The sequence below is a fragment of the Vanessa tameamea genome, chromosome 20 (genome assembly GCF_037043105.1).
Source record: "Vanessa tameamea isolate UH-Manoa-2023 chromosome 20, ilVanTame1 primary haplotype, whole genome shotgun sequence".
Lineage (NCBI taxonomy): Eukaryota > Metazoa > Arthropoda > Insecta > Lepidoptera > Nymphalidae > Vanessa > Vanessa tameamea.
In genome coordinates this window covers 10491612-10511452 of record NC_087328.1, presented here as the reverse complement: position 1 = coordinate 10511452, position 19841 = coordinate 10491612, and the positions used below count along the sequence as shown (strand labels likewise).

General features: G+C 36.4%; 1 protein-coding gene and 1 long non-coding RNA gene across 2 annotated transcripts; both read left to right on the top strand.

Annotated features, from left to right (window-relative positions):
- The first annotated feature begins 7913 nt into the window (after nucleotides 1-7913).
- Nucleotides 7914-8788, top strand: LOC135193862 (uncharacterized). Its single transcript, XR_010309484.1, has 2 exons — nucleotides 7914-8142; nucleotides 8562-8788. It is a non-coding gene; the product is annotated as an uncharacterized LOC135193862 (long non-coding RNA).
- A 2075-nt stretch (nucleotides 8789-10863) lies between these two features.
- On the top strand, nucleotides 10864-18152 carry LOC113391464 (adenosine 3'-phospho 5'-phosphosulfate transporter 1). Its single transcript, XM_064218033.1, has 8 exons — nucleotides 10864-11017; nucleotides 11267-11377; nucleotides 11640-11743; nucleotides 12787-12977; nucleotides 13659-13883; nucleotides 14039-14389; nucleotides 14463-14588; nucleotides 14755-18152. The coding sequence occupies exons 1-8, from the start codon at nucleotides 10992-10994 to the stop codon at nucleotides 14890-14892; spliced, it is 1272 nt and encodes a 423-aa protein (XP_064074103.1). The 5' UTR covers nucleotides 10864-10991; the 3' UTR covers nucleotides 14893-18152.
- The last annotated feature ends 1689 nt before the right edge of the window (nucleotides 18153-19841 follow it).

The following is a 19841-nucleotide window of genomic DNA, read 5'->3' as shown; positions in this document are numbered from 1 at the left end:
CATAATTATAAACAGGCGTTTATTGAAAACGATTTGGTCACTGAGGACGATATTTAAGTGGTCTAATCTTCCCTAATAAGTTATTGAATAAATATCTAAATTATTTAATAACTTAATGATATGCTTTTACTTTAAGCATAACTTAACAAAATTATAAGGCTTTCAATAGCATAAGACCGACTAAGTACGGGTGCCAGTTGAAACGTCAAAATTGGGATGGATGAGGCGGAGGGACATTGTTTTTGTAAATGCAGTGGCTTACTGTCCCTTGAACAAAAATGGTACTAGTAGAATACGTGATGCGATGACGGCATCCAGTCAGGCGGCTTCGTAGCGCTTGTGTTGTCACTGGGCAAAAAGTTACTTTGTCGTGTACCCTTTGTAAGATTAACCGCAGGCACGAGGGCCATAACATCTTAGTTGGCAACGTGGTTGGCGCATTGACGATGTGAGCGATGGTAATATTTCCATTTACCATTTCGTGGCCTATTGCCCAGTCTGCCTACCTATTATAAATAATAAGTAAAGAGGACCTTATTATATCGCCTTAGTATTTTTTTTTAATACTATAGTTGGGCATTTTAAACTGTGGCAAGGGCGACTTTTGCAGTAGCTTGTAATTTCGTATTTAAATATTTTCTTTAATCAATTTATTGTTATTGTCACGAACACTAATTAATTGCGTTGCTATAATAAATTAAAAACTAGTAACTTATTTTCACGTTAAAAAATTAAGACTAATATAATAATATTAAATCTTATTTCGTGACTGAAAAAAAAATGAAATTGATTAAAAAAATACTGAACTCGGATATAACGAGAAGTTGTACGATTCCGAAAATAGTGTCAGAAGACGAACGTCTTCTGACACAATTTTCTTTTTCTTGTTTACTAAATAATATAAATCAAAAATACGTAATTACAAAAGTGTAAAAGACCCAAAATAGACAAGATATCTACAGTGACACAACATCTTTTATCTCGAAGCATTCCCAGTTGCATAGTAATTGTTATCTGTATATATTGTACAATTAGAGCGGCCATGATAATGCAGTTGGACATCCTATTCGCTAGAGGTGGTCAAACGCCATTCAAATCATCATTGACTTATGAGTATCATGTAACTTCTCTGTAATAATTGAAATTAATTTTAAATAATGGTGGCCTCCTGACCCATGTTGAAATCGGTGGTCGTTCTCAAGGAGATTAGACAACTGTGCAAGTAATATTGTACACAAGTTTGTGCACTAAGTGCAGTCTTCATTCCTTTACAGTTATAATCGAATGGGACGACAAATAATGAATAAATAAAAATAAATGTAAATACTGGCACGTTTCACCTGACTGCTACTGAGAATTTATCGAAAGCAAAACTCAGTGACCCGGGGTGAGTTTGGACGAAAGATCTCGGTTCTACATCGTTATAAGCTAGTAACTAGACTAACAATGCAGTTGGAATAATAATAGTCATCATACAGCATTTCACAAGTAGTCGCGTGCTGTCGAATACGTGAGTAATCCCCATATTAGAAGCTTTTATTTACGTTCTATCTAGTAGTATGCGTGGGTCAAAAATTTAAAACTGAATTTTGAACCAGTTTCACATATCCACTTTTCAAATAAGAGTTGACGAAACTGTAATAGATAAACCAAAGCATTGAATTTATAGGAATTTAATATGCAAATATTATGTCTATAGAGAAATCCAGGACAAAAGGAGTATAATATGATTATGTGTAAGCAAATCATAGGACATAGGTATATTGTTTCGAATTTATTTCATTAGGAAAAATTAAATCGCAACTTTCTCAAGCCGTTAAATACATAAGTAATTCAATTATATTTCAAATATATGTATGTCCGAATTATTATCACATCCTACTTTTCTTTATTCTACCATCTGATGAAAATGGATGAGCAAATAAAATACAATATATTATAGTTAACTTCAAACGTTTCAACTGACCTAACATAATATATGAAATACAAGATTTCGTCTTTGTTAACTTAACGTATTTTAGTAAAACTCACTCGTGTATATATGACAATTTATTCAAAAGAAGTAAAATGCCGGAAAACTCTATTATAATAATCTGTTAATAACTTAATACTGATAGATCGGGAGATCAGGCGCAACGGACACGCTTTTCGAGGCGCGAGAGTATTCACAGGATTTTGGACCTCAAGATCGGCAGTCTCCTGTACTAGACAATTGACTAACGAGACAAAATGTTAAACTATAACTATACTATGATTTTATCCCTATTAATAATACTACAAACGTTGAACTTAGAGTAGTATACGAAAGCGATACTTATGATTTTTTATTGGGTATCCCGGTGTACTAGGGTGCACTAGGCGTCCTGGACTCGGGGGAGTCACGCATAACCCCCAACTTCACGTGGGGAAAACGCGAGGGAAACGCGTAATGCATTTTTCCAGCGAAAAAAGTAAATAAAGCGACGTGAAATTCCTATCGGACAGAGCTCTATCATAGTACAATATATGAAAATAGTAATGACTTATTGAAAAAAGCCCTAATGCAGTAGTGAGTAGCGTTAACAATCACATCCAATTCATCAAACATCCTGCACACACTCGAGCGTGGTGAATTAGCGCGTACTGGTGAGACGGCGCATGCGCCGAAACCATGTAAGCCGTCGGAAGTGCGCTTGTATAAATAAGCTTAAAGTGACATTGTATTATTATTCAATGAAGCCGTGTATGAGTAATATAGAAATTGAATATTTGGTTTTATAATTTGTGGTAATAATTACTTAAATATGTTCCCTCTTAGGTCAACGGATAAAATGTTTTTTTGTACAATAATTTTGATGCTCACTCTTGTATTCTGTTATTTAGGTATACAAAATCAAGTCATGCATTGCTTTTCTTTTTCTTATTTATATTTGCATTTTAGAAACATTTAACTTTCATTTCAAATAAATAAATAAAAGAGTCACGAGAGGATCATAATCTTGCATATAAAATGCGCGGCTACGTTAGTGTTCTATTGATTATCATGTATTTCCTGATCAGCATAATTTGTGCAACGCAAAACCCCACTCTGTAGTCTGTTTAACTAAATGCTTATGCATTTTTGGTACATACATTGGTATAATATATTCCCAACTAGTATTAAATGTTTAAAATAATAGCATATAACAATATAAATGAGGGTAGGTCAGCGCCAGTACATACGACAATCGTTATTATTTGTAGGTTTAACATTTTTAACTGTAATACATCGTCATCAAAAGGTCGTATATCCTCATTAATCACACTTAACGCTGTCATCGACTCGCGCCAATAACGTGGCGTGTATAGTAAAATATTATGGAAAAAAATAGCCAGTTTGATAACCTCCTTCTTATTGGAGTCCGCTATAACAACTTACTTAAATTTAGTTTCAATTATTATTGATATTCTTTTCTTATAAATTACTTAGCATCGTTAGTATTTCCTAAGATTAGCTTGTACATTTTTTTTTGTTATGTTTGTTGTACTTACATTTGGAGATATTGATTTCGACAGTATTGAGTACCAAATCAATAAACTAAGGATGCAAAACCTTTTAGCACTAAAGAACGCAATACTGAATTTCTGAAAGAAGGTTGAATATAAGGCTAGTTCATGAGTCAAGATGGATATAGATGTGGGATTAAATTTGCGCTAATATCGGTTCTGACGTGCTTAAACTGTTTCCTTATTTGTATTATGCTTGATACGGTACAGGAAAGTATAACAGGATAAAGTAAATCACCACAGTCAACACAATTAAAATCTCCAACGCACTCTGTAGCAGCGTTATGGAATAATCCTCCGAACTTTCTCCTCAAAAGGAAGTTAATAAAGACAGAGGCGGAATTTATTGATAAAAATAATTTCGTAGAAGTCGAAACATGTCGACGCTGTTATAAAATTATATGAACAAGAAAAACTTTGTCTGGATTTGACAATAAATGCTTCGGATACGCATACCTGGGAAACGTTAGAGGTGTGGACGACATCAATATAATAGAGGACACGCGCTCTGTCCTGGATAACTGAAATGAGGTTTATAGGCTGATTCATTTTATTACTATTTTTTGCATTTGCTTATTATATTTATGAATAGGTAAAGACTGTTTCTGTTTGTTAACTGTTCTTTTTTTTAAATTGTTTAGTAGCCGTTGCCATGCTTTAATATAACCAGCGATATACACGATTTACCAGTTAAAATTATTAACAACGTTATTGTCGATTTGACTCCTTATTGAGCTGTCATGTTTATGAAATGCTTAGAATTTGATACTTTTTCATATAAATTCAAATTAAGTAAAGTTTTTCTATAATTTAAGTTCGGTAATAATACAACCCAAACAGTAATACAATACTACAGACCCATCTCAATTTTTACAGTATTAAATAAAAAATTGAAGAAATGATGCGGAATCAATAAAATTATTATTATACTTTAAACCGAACATTACATTATCAACAGTTCGGTTTCAATATAAACAACTATAACGTTGTAAGCAGTAGATACTCTGTCACAGATTCTTGGTTTGTTTGACATCAAAGACTAAATGTATCTTACTACTTTCCCTGCCAAATGTCAAGTTGAATCCTTCCGCGGTTATTTGAATTATAACAGACTTGAGTTTGTTGAATCGATACCTACTAATAATAATGTTATGTTAAAAGTTAAACGCAATATAGGTACATAGATATATTGCTTTCAACTTTCCACGTTGAAAGAGAGAGATGGAGTTGAATGGTTAGGTATATTAGAAATATATTTATATAAAGATATATTTCTAGTATTAACATTGATTTTGTTAAGAAATTGTCTGTCCTACTGATGTAAAAAAAACCGTAAAACAAAATATGGATTTTTATTTGAACACTTTTACTATATTTGGTATACAAGATGTGTATTCGACTCAATTATATGATGTTTATGCAAAGCATATTGTTTGAGTACAGTGGCCGTGTCTCAAAATCTCTTGGCGGCAGCACACTTACAGTGACCGGCCTATACCATACACGTAACTATGACACGATTGGCACAGCGTTTCAGCTCGATTTGGCGCCTTTTCAGCGGCAGAATGAACAATAGTTGAGCCCCTTTTTCGTACGCTTCCTTTACGATAATGGCGCATCCATACTTGGGGAGTTTTAGTGTCACTACACTCGATATTGCGTTTTGTTTCGATGCGAATTATTGAACAAAGGCGTAATTGTTGGAAAATCACTGCCTATTGTAATTTTATTCGAGTACTACGACTTTTTAGAGGACAACATATTATTATGTACCGTCTAGAAGGTTTTGTGATGTCTTTTAGAAAATCATTTAAAAAAATGCATAAAATAACTCATACACGTAAATTGATTTTCTTAAGAAGGAACCCTTAGCCCAGCAGTGGGATATTTACAACCTGTAACTTTATAATGACACAAATATAATAATTATATTTTAATATTATAACATAATAACATATCGAGCAAGTCTTATATTTGGTAACAGACTGGCCTTTTTCCACATACATAGAAACAGTAATTAAACAGTTAGTGTATTTAATATATTTTTAGTATAATAAGTAATTATTGAAATAATTTACTACGTAAATAATAACAAATGTTGTAGTTGAATCCACTTAAGTTTAAAATCAGAAGTACTAATGTAAACATTTACCAAACACACCTAGGAAAAGGTGCTTAAAACGATTCAAGTTCTTTGAAAAACGATTGGAAATATAAGTCACATAAAATTATACTTGTCAGAATACCATTATGACTGTGCTTGAAGCTGCAGACACGGTCGATAGACACTTTTGTTTCCTTAACCTCCTTGCAAATATGTACCCTTAGTCACCTGAACTTAATGTACCTAAACATTTCTAAAAGCGTCTAAGCTTTATTGAATTCGGTCTAATATTGTCTAATGATCATTTTTATTGTAGAGTATGCAGCAAACGTACGAGAAATGAGGTAGTCCGATATGGACCCATCTAATGCCGTCAACATCTACCCGCAAACGTCAGTCTCGTGAACAAGACATTCGTAGATAATGTCGAAATATCGAGCTCCACCAAATAAAAATAAAAAACATGGTAAATATCCCGTTTTAAATAATTATAGTAAAAAAAAAATATTGTAGAGTGTTTCTCTTCGGTAACTAAACAATAGCCGCCGATGTTTACAAGATTTCAATGAGACGCCTCAATGAATAACCACAAAAATATATTTAGCATTCTATCTGCAGGCGTCAATAAACTACCGCTTGAATAAAATATTAAGCAATTAATATTTAAAACACTACACTATGTACATATTATGGATATGCTAAGTTTTTTTTAAAATATAATTTAAGCAGCTCCAATATTTCAGAGTTTATTTTGTTACATGTTATTTCATATTGTTGGTTTATATCTAGACAAATAATACAGTTGTATTTAAATATAAAATGTGTTCCAAATTTATTTTCTTACTTAATAACTTTATGTCATAGCTGGCATACGAGCAGGAGGCTCACCTGATGGAAAGTTACTACCACCGCCCATGGACATAGGCAACACCGGGGGGCTTGCAGGTGCGTTGCCAGCCTTATACCTGTGAGTATTGATTAAAACTAAACTTTGTACATATGTATGTTCAGAATTTTGTTAAAACATTTTTAATAATTACTGGTCACTTCTAACTCTAGTCTCTGTTTTTAGTTCGTCTATATATGTTTATGTTTGTTTTGTTTTAGCTTTTTAACGATTCAATTATTGGTAATCCCATCTCAATTTATTTGGTATTGAACTTTGCTTCATTTATTTAAGCTTTTGTTTGAGGCTTTTATTTAAATTTTGGCAAAATTTTAAAGTTATTTTATTAAATTAAGAAAAATATATTCTTAAGGGATATATTTGTAATTAGCTACAGATTTATAAGAATATTTTGATAAAATAATAATATTGTACCAGATCTATAGTATTATCAGTAGTATTAAGTGCCATAAAATATTCTAATAAAATAATAATGGCGGCTGTATTCTTAGTTCAATGGTTGATTTGCTTTCGCATAAGGAATGCTGATCGGCGAATGATATTAAATGTAAACAATAGAAGCGGCGTGTCACCGGCGCGGCGCATGCGCACGACATGCACATGTATGCACATTGAGTGATCATGAGGTAGTTATAGCTAAAATGGTAGAGTATTTAGAGTATATTCATAGTCTACTTTTATTTTTTTAATATTTTTTTTCTAAAAAACCCTTAAATATTATATGTAATATAGATGTAGATTCAATTCTATAATGAAACAAAAAATATTATTTATTTTTACTTGCATGTATTCATTTATTTAAACCTCCTTAATTCCTTAGTAATAAGAAATAATTGTGTGTTTGTTTCCTTTCGACGAGTATAGGCCTCCTCCATCTCAATCCACTTTTTCCTGTCTTGAGCTATTCTCATCCAGTCTTTGTTTACGAATTTTACAAGATCGTCTTTTTTCATGGTTTGGTCCTAAGTCATTAACAATTTAATCTCAAGACGTTTTTACGTCTTATCGAGGAGAGCTGGACACCCATCTCTCCAGAGGGCGAGGGGGGGGTAAATGAACATGCAGTAATTTTTCTAGTCCATCTCTCTTTATCCTGACGTGCGATATGACCAGCTCACTATACAAAGTATAATACTCACTCAAAATATAATAAATTACTACAACTTATTTATTGTAATAGAATAGAATTGATGCAATGTAGGCGTACTGCGATTTTAAATTTAAATTAATGCAGGCAACTGACAAAACACATTTCGTAAACAATAAATATTATAAATTTGAAGAAATGATTATATGAACCTACTTGAATGAAGTATAATTTGATAAATATTAGTAACTGGCATACAGTTAAAAAATAACGTTGACAATCAGGTCTATTTCACGTAAGTTTTTGAAAGTATCTTGTTATGGGCAAAATTATTGTTTAAAAAAATTGAGTAATAAGCAGCGCCGTTCACTGTCGGCTACTAACTTATATAGAGACAGTGAACATAAGAGGAGTACCAGCCGCGGGAAAATGAAGTCGCTACTCCACGCCGTGCCCGTTGTTCTGACGATCTTGCTGCTCCTATTGAAGTCTCCTCGGACTTTAGCTGCTGTTTGTTACGTAATGTTTAAATATATTTCTATACCAAACGAAATTACTGTTTAATTCCCACATATACTCATACATTTTATATACGGATATCAATAACCCGCAAATATTAAAACACAAAATTGTTAAGAATTTACAGTACAGTGAATTAGTTCATAATTTAGGATAATGTAAAACGTGACGTAACATAATTTCAGCCATTTATCTGCAATTGCTTGGCTAACAATAATGAAATTGTGCGTAAACTAGGATGAACCTGTAGTAGTAGAAAAAGAATTATGCCAATAGTTGATAAATATTTTAAATGGTCAGGTTATTGTATGGAATCGTTATCGAAAAATATAGGATTCTAAACGATGTCATAATCTAATATAATCTTCACGCGAATGAAGTATCAAACAATGCACGTGTAATATTTATTTATTTTTCAGAAAAGAATAAATCCGGACGAAAATTATTATCCTGGCAATCTTATAAAACAAGCCCCTGAAGCAATAAACGAGGCTTGCAACCCCCAGAACTACTACGCGCCGCCCAAGTATAAAAAAGATCCAAAAATCGACGTAGACAATGCACTAATACGACATTATCCTTGAGTTTAGTCTTATATAGCTTGTAAAAAATAAAAAAAATTGTAAAGTAATTAAATTAGCAGATATGAGTATGTTATTTAAAATAAATCTAAGTTACGTCTAACACAATAAATAAAAAACTGAGTTCGCCTAGCAGATCGTTCAAAATCACACACTGAGTTCCCGTAGTCTTTTTTGTTTACACTTCAGAAAAATAAACTACCGTGAGGAAACATGTATGTGTCAGATACACTTGTGCCATATTATATATATATTTAATCCACAAATCTGCACTAGAGCACCGTGGTGGAATCTGGTCCAAGTATTCTTAAGTGGATATTTCTTTTTAAAGCAGACATGTACATTTACAGTTTGCTATATTTCTTTTTCGTTATTAAAATATCTCACGGGTTCACTGGCACACGATATAATGTCCATGATTTATACTGATTCTCTGCCATTCTCAATGAGGGTGAGAAAGTCAAAATCATGCACCTTTATTAGCACGACTGAGAAACTAATATGTGGTCTGCCTGCGTCTTAGAACCGACCTACGTGTCTGCTTTTTTAGATATATGTATATAATAATAATATACATAATATATATAAATTTCAGCCTTGCTGAAATAACGTAAATTTTTGTCAAATTTAAGTAGCTTTGAAATTATAAAAAATATAGAAGGAACCGGATTAAGTGTCTGTTATTGATGTTTTCTATATATTTTTTTATATATTTTAAGATATCAAAAGGGCAGACTTGCTGCGATCACGTTTTGAAAGTCAATTTTTATGCTTTTCGACTCCATGGCACGCTCAAAGGAACCCTCGATGGGAATAGTGAACCTCCATTTCACCAACAGCAGGTGAAGCAGTATACCTGGCAGTAATATGGAGCTTGCTACTATACCGTAAGTCTGCCGATCACTGGCTCTCAGTCTATACGTTTTATTCAATGTTAGAATTAGGATAATCTCAAAGGACTTACGAGTCCTTCTAGCTGAAAGTAAAATACATATATACTTTATAGTATCCTATAAGTTATCGAATTATACAAGTAGATGAAACAAAAGCTCCAATTCAAAAATAATATAAAATAAAAACATTTATTTTGATATTAAGTAATAATCAATGTCATCGTCTACAAAATCGTATAATAACGTAATAAAAAACGTAACTATCGCTGTCGAATCGGTGAATTAAATTGTCGTCGTCTCGTCACTGGCACCATCAGGTATTTGATATTTTTCTTGTAATAGGGACAAGCCGGCTCATCGCAACCCAAAACTTCTGCCTCATGAATGCCATGTCCACCTCTATGTAGTAACTCGTCCCCTAAAATAAGTCTGCGTGCGCAAGCGAGTAAGCAAGGACCGCATACAGCCACTGCGCATAGTGCTGCAAGAAATTCAAGCAACAACATCACCGCATCATTCCACATACCTAATTATTTGGACACTTTTGTGACTCCATGATTACACAACTGACAGTTACAAAATTATTAATATATTTTCCAATATTTGTAAGTAGTGCAAGTAGTGGTACGATATTAAAATAAAATTAAATACAGTTGTACAAAATATGTTACTAAACAAATTAAAATATTATAGACATCTATCAACCATCACCAGTTTATATTTCCAAAAATAGTATATTTCATATGTATATAAACTTTTTTTTTATAAATGATTAAGTGAAACGATTTATTTGTTGTAATTTTTCTATTAAAGCATTTTTATGAAAACAGAACTACACGAAACGTATTTTTTGTCGTCATTAAGAGAGTATTTTGTTACTTATTTTTATGTTACAATAACATCATAACATTGAAGACAAAAACTAGAGCAGTTTACTCCAACGTAAACAAATAATTAAATATATATAATTACTTTTAAAGAAAAAAAAAACTTTGTTCTAAATATTTAGTCATTAGACGAGAAGGTTATACAAAAACCTCTTTCGCTTCTAACTATATTTTATAAAACTAAGTAATGGATAGGTAATTCAATAATATGATGCATGTAAATAGTACTATTTCAAATCATTGTTAACCCAAATAAATATTTTTAAAGTTGGCAATTGTTGCATATTTGATTTTGTAACATTTGATGATTGAACTAATATTTGTCAAAATAGTTTTGACGTTTAAACATGTGATTGTGACGCTCGTTAGAATCAGGATTTCGGTTAAGTAAACATGATTTTTTCTAATATAAGTTAATATATTTGTGCATTTATATAACATATCAATCAGTATTATTATATATCTGAATTAATTTAAAAATATAAACAATGATGCGCTCGAAGCTCATTATTGGGTAAGTAACTTAGATTTACCAATTGCAAACATAGCATTTTTTAAATATATTCTATATTACATAGACATTAATTACTGAATTAATTTATCACGCTAGTGGACTATAATAACGATTTACTTTTTTACTTTCTTATAATAATGACTTGCAGTACATTTTAAATGTAAAATAATAAATATTCACATCAAATTATCTATCAATCAATTGTTGTAGAAAGTAGATCATTAAAATGCTTTCATATGTCTCTTCTAGGATAGTTCTAGTGTTATGTGTGCTAGCTACATGGCTTTTTGGCCGTCTATACCGTGAACTGCTGTATGTTTATGAGCAAACAGGCACGCTCACAGACTCGGAATACTCATGGTACGTTGTTATTATTTATTATATTTTCAATTTAAAATAAGTAAGCATTTACCTATTAAATCCTTGCTCTACCACATAAAGTGAGTCAATTCAATTGTTATTAATGTATATAATATTTAATAACATTTCAGTACTTTTACTGAATTAAGTCTGTGTTAAATGTTAAGTTACATTGATAATGTGTAAATTATATTGAAATGAATATGAATATTTTGTAATATTATTAAAAAAAAATGTACTAAAAACTTTGTTTTTATTCTAGGGTTTTCAGGCTATTGCTAAATCTGGTGGGTTATTCCACAGTCCTGTTGCCGTGTTATGTTTTATACAAGTACCTTGAGAAGACAAATTACTTTGACAAAATTTGTGAGTATTAACATAGAAATATTTCACTAGCAGCTTATAGCATATGTATCAATATTTATATAAATACAGTTTAAATTGTTATTGAGTAGATAAAAAAAAAACAAAATTGTGAATAAAAATATATTATTGCCCCCTGGTTACTAATTTACAAGTATTATAAACAAAGGGTGAATTTTTGTGACATTCGGCAGTCAACTTAGAAATACTCATTGTTTATAAATAATGTCTTTGTGTTTTAATTACATTAGCAGCCTGTAAATTTCCCACTGCTGGGCTAAGGCCTCCTCTTCCTTTGAGGAGAAGGTTTGGAGCATATTCCACCACGATGGTCCAATGCAGGTTGGTGGAATACACATGTGGCAGAATTTCGTTGAAATTAGACACATGCAGGTTTCCTCACAATGTTTTCCTTTACTGCCGAACACGAGATGAATTATAAACACAAATTAAGCACATGAAAATTCAGTGGTGCCTGTCTGGTTTTGAACCTGAAATCATCGGTTAAGATGCACGCCTTCCAACCACTGGGCGCTCTCGGCTGTGTTTTAATTAACTGATTGTAATCTCTCCCTCTTGTTGAATTTTTTTATTGTATTATACTTTCACTTATGTATGTTTGTCTCGTTCTTTCCTTAAATATTTAAAATTATTATTTCTAAAAATTAAAAAATTAAATAAAAAAAACTTATATAGTATTTTGTAACATTAGAGACTATGTTTGACTAAGTTCCATTAATGTTTTCTATTTTAGTTCATGTAAATATCCATTTGTTTCCAAAATGAACAATATTGCATCTCGGTAACCACTATGCCATGGAAGTTTTCAAGTCAATGTTTGTATCTCCCTGTACTTACTCTAACTACATGTTCTTCTACTATGTAATACTCCTCATCTATTTACACAAAGCATAGTTAATGTTAATGTTAAATGTTAGTTATATCTTTGGAACTCACCACCTCTTAAATCATACTCAATGATATAATTAAAATTATTTTGATTAAATATTTGATAGGAAATTTAAATCAATCATCACTCATTACAGCTAATAACTCGTGGATCTCTCGAATATTGTTTGCTTGCTTCTCCGAACATGACCACATCCCTGAGTCACTAAAACCCGTGAAAGTGGAAGAAAACCCTAAACATGAAGGATTGGAACTGGCCTTTTGCTTTAGTGGTCTCATGGGTGCGTATCTTGTGTGGGGACTACTACAGGAGAAGATCATGACACAGGTTGGTAATCACAACAAGAATATTATAATACATTTAGTTTTGTTCATCTGCTGATATAAATAAATGCTTATACTTGAATTAACATAAATTTGTTAAATATCTTAATTTTTAATGCCTCAGCCTTAATTAAAGTTCACCTAAAATAATTTCCTTATTGGATCATTGAACACTAAAAGAACAATGCGTATTATTTAAGCTGATACTTAATTGTATATAAATAATAGGCCCTTTCTTTTAAGTAAAATCCACTTAGGGGGTCTAAATATGACAACATTTTCCTACTTCATGAATCCTTTACTTGAACAAAATATGCTTAAACATTTTATTTTATTACTTAGATGTGTTTTCTCATTTGCTCAGAACATTAAAAAGGAAATCAATAATTATTTTTTTATTAATTTATTATATTTCACAATTTTGAATCATTGTCTGAGTTTGTAAATATTAATATTAATTATTTATATTATAAAAAAAATGCTTTATGTATGAATAAGATTTTAGGAACTTGATTGGTTTTTATACAAATTAAATAATATTTTTACAGTGTTTATTTTTAAGAAACTAAACAGTAAGATAAGTAACTATATAATATACAAAATATATGGTGCACACTAAAACTCCTAGAGCTTATATCGAAGCTTCTACTATTAATAGACTTTTGTTTTTTTGCTAATTCAACAGAACTACGTAATGCCGGATGGATCACATCAAAAATTCAATGACTCCCAGTTTTTAGTATTCATCAATCGACTTCTAGGCTTTCTAATAGCACTAGTGAGGCTCCTGAGTACAGGCCAGCAGGTGATAGCGGCCCCGCTCTACAAGTTCTCCTACTGCTCGCTCACCAACATCATCAGCGCTTGGTGTCAGTACGAAGCACTTAAATATGTCAGCTTCCCGACGCAGGTCAGTCAACAATTAATCTAAAACGGTTTCGGTGTCGCTCTTTATCGCTACTATTCGAAATAATCGCTAACTAACATAACCAGCGACTCGTAAATCGTTCGTAAGTTCCGACGAGCCGTCCCCACTCTAAAGCGGGAATCGGAAACTCTCCCCAGGTGCTCTCGAAGTCGTGCAAGGTAATCCCGGTGATGCTGATGGGCAAGCTGATCTCGCGCAACAAGTACGAGGGCTACGAGTACGGCACGGCCGTGCTGATCTCGGCGGGCATGGCGCTGTTCCTGCTGGGCGGCGCGCGCGGCGCGTGGGCGGCGCCGAGCGCGGCGGGCGCGGCGCTGCTGGCGCTCTACATGTGCTGCGACAGCTTCACGTCCTCGTGGCAGGGCGCGCTGTTCCGCCGCCACGCGCTGCGCCCGCTGCAGATGCTCTGCGCCGTCAACCTCTGCTCGTGCGCGCTGTCCGCCGCCGCGCTGCTGCACCGCGCGCCGCCCGCCGCCGCGCTGCTGCACGTGAGTGACGCGCCGCCCCGCCCCCCCCACACCCGCACGCCGCCCGCGCGAGCTGAGCCCGCCCTTTGCGCAGCACCCGATGTTCGTGTCGGACTGCCTGCTGCTGTCGGCGAGCTCGGCGGTGGGGCAGCTGCTCATCTACCGCACCATCGCGCGCTTCGGTCCGGTGCTCTTCACCATCATCATGACGCTCAGACAGGTCAGGTTGTGTCTGCATATTATGTACGCTTCGTCGACGTGAACAAATATTTATTTATTTATCGAGATCTTCTTGAAAGTACCGGAATAAAAAAAAATGTCGGTGCTCATATTCACATTTCCCGTTCGAAATGGTCCTTCGAGCCGGATTTCTGTGCCACTCGCAGGCGGTGTCGATCCTGATCTCGTGCGCGGTGTACGGGCACTCCATCTCGGCGGAGGGCTGCGTGGGCGTGGTGCTGGTGTTCGCGGCCGTGTTCCTGCGGATCTACTGGCGGAAGAGGAAGCCGGCCGCCATCAAATAAACACCTAATGTTCATTATTATCGAGCTGTGAGCTTAGCGACTGTATAGACATGTCCCGGTCTTATTATTGAAATATGGTAACTAGACTGACTTAGTGGTACCACTTATATTTGTAGATATACTGTCAAGAAAAAGTGTTTTCGTAAATTTATTTTAAACAGTACATTAAAATCCCTTGAATTTGATTATAAACATAGACACGATTTGACAATGTTAGCTTTTGTACATAGTGAGGTTTAAATCTGGCGCATTCACGGTATTGAAATTGCATAATTATATGATTTGTGATACACACTATACAAGCGCACATAACATAAATACTTTATTGATATTTATATGAGTGAAAATATTTTTCTTATACAAGTTTATTTTAGTGAGTGCAGGCATTATTTATTGGTACTAAATGACGACGACAATTATTGTACTTCTAGTTACCTAAGAGTCGAATATTTGTAGATATTTCTATAATATTAATGTGTTTTAACATTTTCCGATACGACGCGGTACTATTTCTGCGTTGTCTGTAATGTTTAGTGACGATCTAACTTCAGATTACAATCTCTGCCTCTTTATTCTCAATCTCAACTCAATCTCTAATCTCATCCATATTGATGAACTTGAAGGCTTAGTGGCCAGCTCACGCAGCTGCAATCACGATACCGAGAGCTAAAATGTTGTATATGTGAGGAAAGACATAGCGGGTGCTGTGTGTGTACGTAAGCACACACTTGTGCAGTATAATAATTCCGGCATAGTCGACTAGTCCGATGTGCCGATGTTGCCAGATCTAGTTCCGTTTGCATGACTTATGAATACATTGACAATGTGATTATAACTATATATGTGCAGAAAATATAACGAAAATTTGAAATATTATTTCAATCTTTCCATCCCTCTTTTATTCTGTCCCCACAATATGACAATCAACTCACATACTCGTACGACCATAGTCCACCAAGGTAATCCTTATTTTTTTTTTTTTTTTTTACGAGGAGGAAATGCATTTACACTTTCCGCCCGTTCGAAAGGGGGACCGGGACGGATATGTGGGAATCTCGGGGCTGAAGGCCTCGTCCTACCCACTAAAACCTCGGATTTCCGCCTCGCCGCAAGGCGGCAGGACTACGGGAACGCATGTGGATCACCACCGCGGCCCTGCCAGCGGCCGTCGCTGTAAAGGGGTGACCCGTCTCGAAGACGTGCCAAGGTTACGGCACGCCTTCCTACTCTGCCTCCGTCAGAGCTGTGACAGACTCCCGCGAGTCTGCCACTAGAGGCTAGGCCGCAGCGGACCTGATGGAAAGTTCCACTGTCAACCACATTGTGTCTCGTTTAGCCCTGCATCCGGCCTCGATGGTCGCGGTGCCGTCTACCCGTTCTCCGATGACGCAGCGGGAGGGAGTTGGTGTCATCCTCCCGCTGTCGTTCAGCCTCCTCCTTTGCGGACATTACGACTTCGCTGAAGACTCGTAATGCCGCCCACGCCTCTTCGCTCGCGACCATCCTCCGAATTAAGGCCGGAAGCGATATGTCTCCGTTAAAGGCCGTGGACAGGGCTGCGCGAGGCTCCGCCCATGCGGGGCACTCTGCGCGCGTGTGTTCGGCCGTGTCCACGGCTCGTAAGTGTTTGGCGAAGCAGCCGTTACCGGTCATGAGCTGCGTCAAGTGGTACGTGAGTGGGCCGTGTTTGCGCTCGACCCACTCTCTCAAAACAGGACGAATGGCCGCTACGAGTTCCCCACTGGCATCCGGAACTCGTAGCCGATCCTCCCACTTGTCCATGAGGCGATGTCTTGCCTCCTCCCTCCACTGTTGTACTTCACGCAGGAGGGGTCGGTTCCCGCCTGCTCGTGCAGCCTTGACCCGCCAGTAGACGCTCGATTTGATCCCGGCTTCGAGGTCCCATGGCGGGCTTCCGGACAGCAAGCCGGCTGCGGGGAACGACACCGTCCGGTACGCCCGAGCCGCCCTGAGCGCCCTCGCCCGCTGCGGACGTCCAGCGAGGCGACGTTGCGAGCGCTCAGAGCGGCCGCCCATATCGGCCGGCACCACGCCGGTGTACAGTCGTCTGCACGGCGCTCCTGGCCCTCCGACATTGGGAAATATTCGCCCCAACGCTCCGGCTGCGGCCACCAGTCTTGGGGCCAAGCGCCGGAAGTGCTCCTCAAATTTCCACCTGCCATCGAGGACGAGTCCCAGGTACTTCATCGTCGACTCGATGGTGATGGAAGTTCCGCCGACGGTTATGCGCATACCCTGAGGTGGCGCGTTCCGAGGTCCATGAGAGACTAGGGCCTTGGATTTGTGTAAGGCCACCTCCAGGCCCAGTGCACGTATGCGATGGACCGCATGTGCCACCCCCGCCGTATCAAGGTATGCCGCCTCCTGATGGGTGCTGCCGCGGGCCGACACGAGGGTGTCATCAGCGTAGCAGGTGGCGCTGACCCCCGCAAAGTGGTAAACGAAAATCACAAAACAAAACGTTACAACAAAACCCCTCCCATTTGCCACGAAGCCGCTCACACGGTCCACTTTGCAAAACAGAGAAGTACCAGGAGCGGCTCGTGGCATTCCCGCCGCGTCAGTCTTAGCCGTTGCCGATGAAAACATCGTCGCACCGTTGCCCAGGGTGCGCCACGAGGAGGCGACTGACATGCGCCCCACCGAGGCAATCCTGCCTCTACCACAGATCCTACTTACTAACTCCTCTTACCTACTTCCCCTTTTTTCATAATATTTACTGTCGTTGCCATACTGCAAATATATTGCAAAGCAATAATTACTTATTTAATAAAATTATTTTAACTTATAATACTAGTTAATTATGTATTATGGCAACCATTACATTACAGATGAAACAGCGTCAGGGGAAACTTGCCAAGCTAATTTTCCAATTGTGTAAATGCTAGACGGCGTTAGTGTCCTGTGTTCAGTACCCTATTAGACCATTGAAATTGGAGCCTTCTCAGACTCATCATCGTCATCCTGACGAAATATTTTATTGGCGGGCGATGAATGCCTCGACGTGTAATGTGTAGGAAGCAACACCAACAGTGTCGCAGAGTGGACAGGACACGAGCGTATTACTGTCGGTCCGCTTTCCGCTATCGGAGAATGTGAGAACGCTTTAACATAAACATATAGATTGTACGGTGATTTTGTAACGTTATACTCGAATACGTACATCTCGTAGCTGTTATATAATGAAGTAGAGTTGTGTACATATCTGGGAATATGTGGAATAAATATTTATAACATTTCGTTTGTTTTTTAATGAATCCCATGCGTTAAAAAAAAATATATATATATATATATATATATATATCCCGCTGAGTTTCTTTCGCCGGTTCTTCTCAGGTCCGAGGTGCTAAATTCCGAACCGGTGGTAGATTTTTGACAATCAATAAGCAAGTGTAAACACTTCTATATTGAATAAAGATTTTTGACTTTGACTTTGTTGATATGAAGAGAACTTCGTTAGTGATGTGGAGGCATCGGTGAATGATTTTGCGTTGTTTTAGACTTACCTATCGCCACCACCAGACGTAAAAAGATAGGCAAAGCAGGTAATCTAAAAACTAAAGTTCGAAAAAAACAGTTAGTTCTTGAGATGTTGGCGATGGAAACCCTCACGGGGCACACACAGCCTAGTAAACTAAAAATGAACTGAATAAGCACGACTTCATTACCTTATTTAACATAAAATTTGCGTAGATCTATCTCTGCATTTTATTTTTATCATATCTCCCACGTAGTTCGCTTGTCTTGGAAATTAACCACTGACCATAATTCGCAAACATCATAATTACATGACATTTGTAGATCAGTTCATACACATCACGTATCTGCTATAAATCTTATACTACTAATCTTCTACGGAGACTGCAGACCGCTTCAGGGTTCTAGTCCAGCGAGGTTTGTTTCGCTTATTACCTGGGGTCCCCAACAGCAGGCCTGGCGACAGTGATCCCTTGGGCCCCCCATCTGATTTGGTGAGAAAGTTTCGGTAAGTATCTTAACGAGATAGTGAATTGGGAGATATTTTGTTTTCAACACAAGTACCAAATATTTAAACAAAGGTATAAAAGAGTAATAAATAGCTGCTAAAAACTGGCCTTATTTTTATGATAATCTGCCACTTTGTAAAGTCATTCTGTTGCACGCCAATATTCCGTCAGGTGGTATTTGGTATTTTAAGAAACTGCACCAAACACTAATAGCGTTAGAAAATTGGTCCACATATTAATGACCAACATTTTTGCTTTTGGTGTTCTTCGGGGCAGCGTTCTCAGCTCGACATTCCTTATGTGACCTCTCCGATCGAGATATTGAGTCAAAGGTCTATTAGGTACATTTGCTGATGTTTTTATGACACATTCTTGGACTAAAAATTATTACTTATACGGTTAGAAATATGGAATAAGAGCTATTGGCACGTTTAATAAAGAGGGGGTGTTGAGTGAGCTATTAGTTTAGTGGTATCTTTAAACTTAACTTGGTTATGCGGAACTAATTTCTATAAAATGGACAGAGCAGGCTAGCCATTAATTAACATTTATGGTAAGTTCGATGTTTCCTAAGATTTTATCGATGAGTAATAGGTACGGCTAGCTAAATATCTTATTAGCGACCATTAAATTACTCTTCAGACCACCAACCAATCCTCTGAAATGAATAAATCCTATTACTTTATACCGTATCATTTCGATATGGTACTTCAACTTTTTAAAATCGCTTTTATATAGGCTAAACTTACACGATCCTATTTCTTACATTATATTGATAAAGTCCTGTCCTGTCACAGATTGCCTGGAAGCGATCGCTACAGTGATATAACAGCCTTTACTTGCCTTTAAACCCTTGTAAGTCGTGTGTTGTGATGGCGCATTGTGTCAGTAGAACAAATAAATAAAAATAAATATAGTCTCTTTGGTAAAAAGTCATTTTAA

Coding starts and splice junctions, on each gene's coding strand:
- LOC113391464 (XM_064218033.1), top strand. CDS start 10,992: ATGATGCGCTCGAAGCTCATTATTGG. Junction 11,378..11,639: donor ACAGACTCGGAATACTCATG/GTACGTTGTTAT, acceptor TTTTTATTCTAG/GGTTTTCAGGCTATTGCTAA. Junction 12,978..13,658: donor AGGAGAAGATCATGACACAG/GTTGGTAATCAC, acceptor CTAATTCAACAG/AACTACGTAATGCCGGATGG.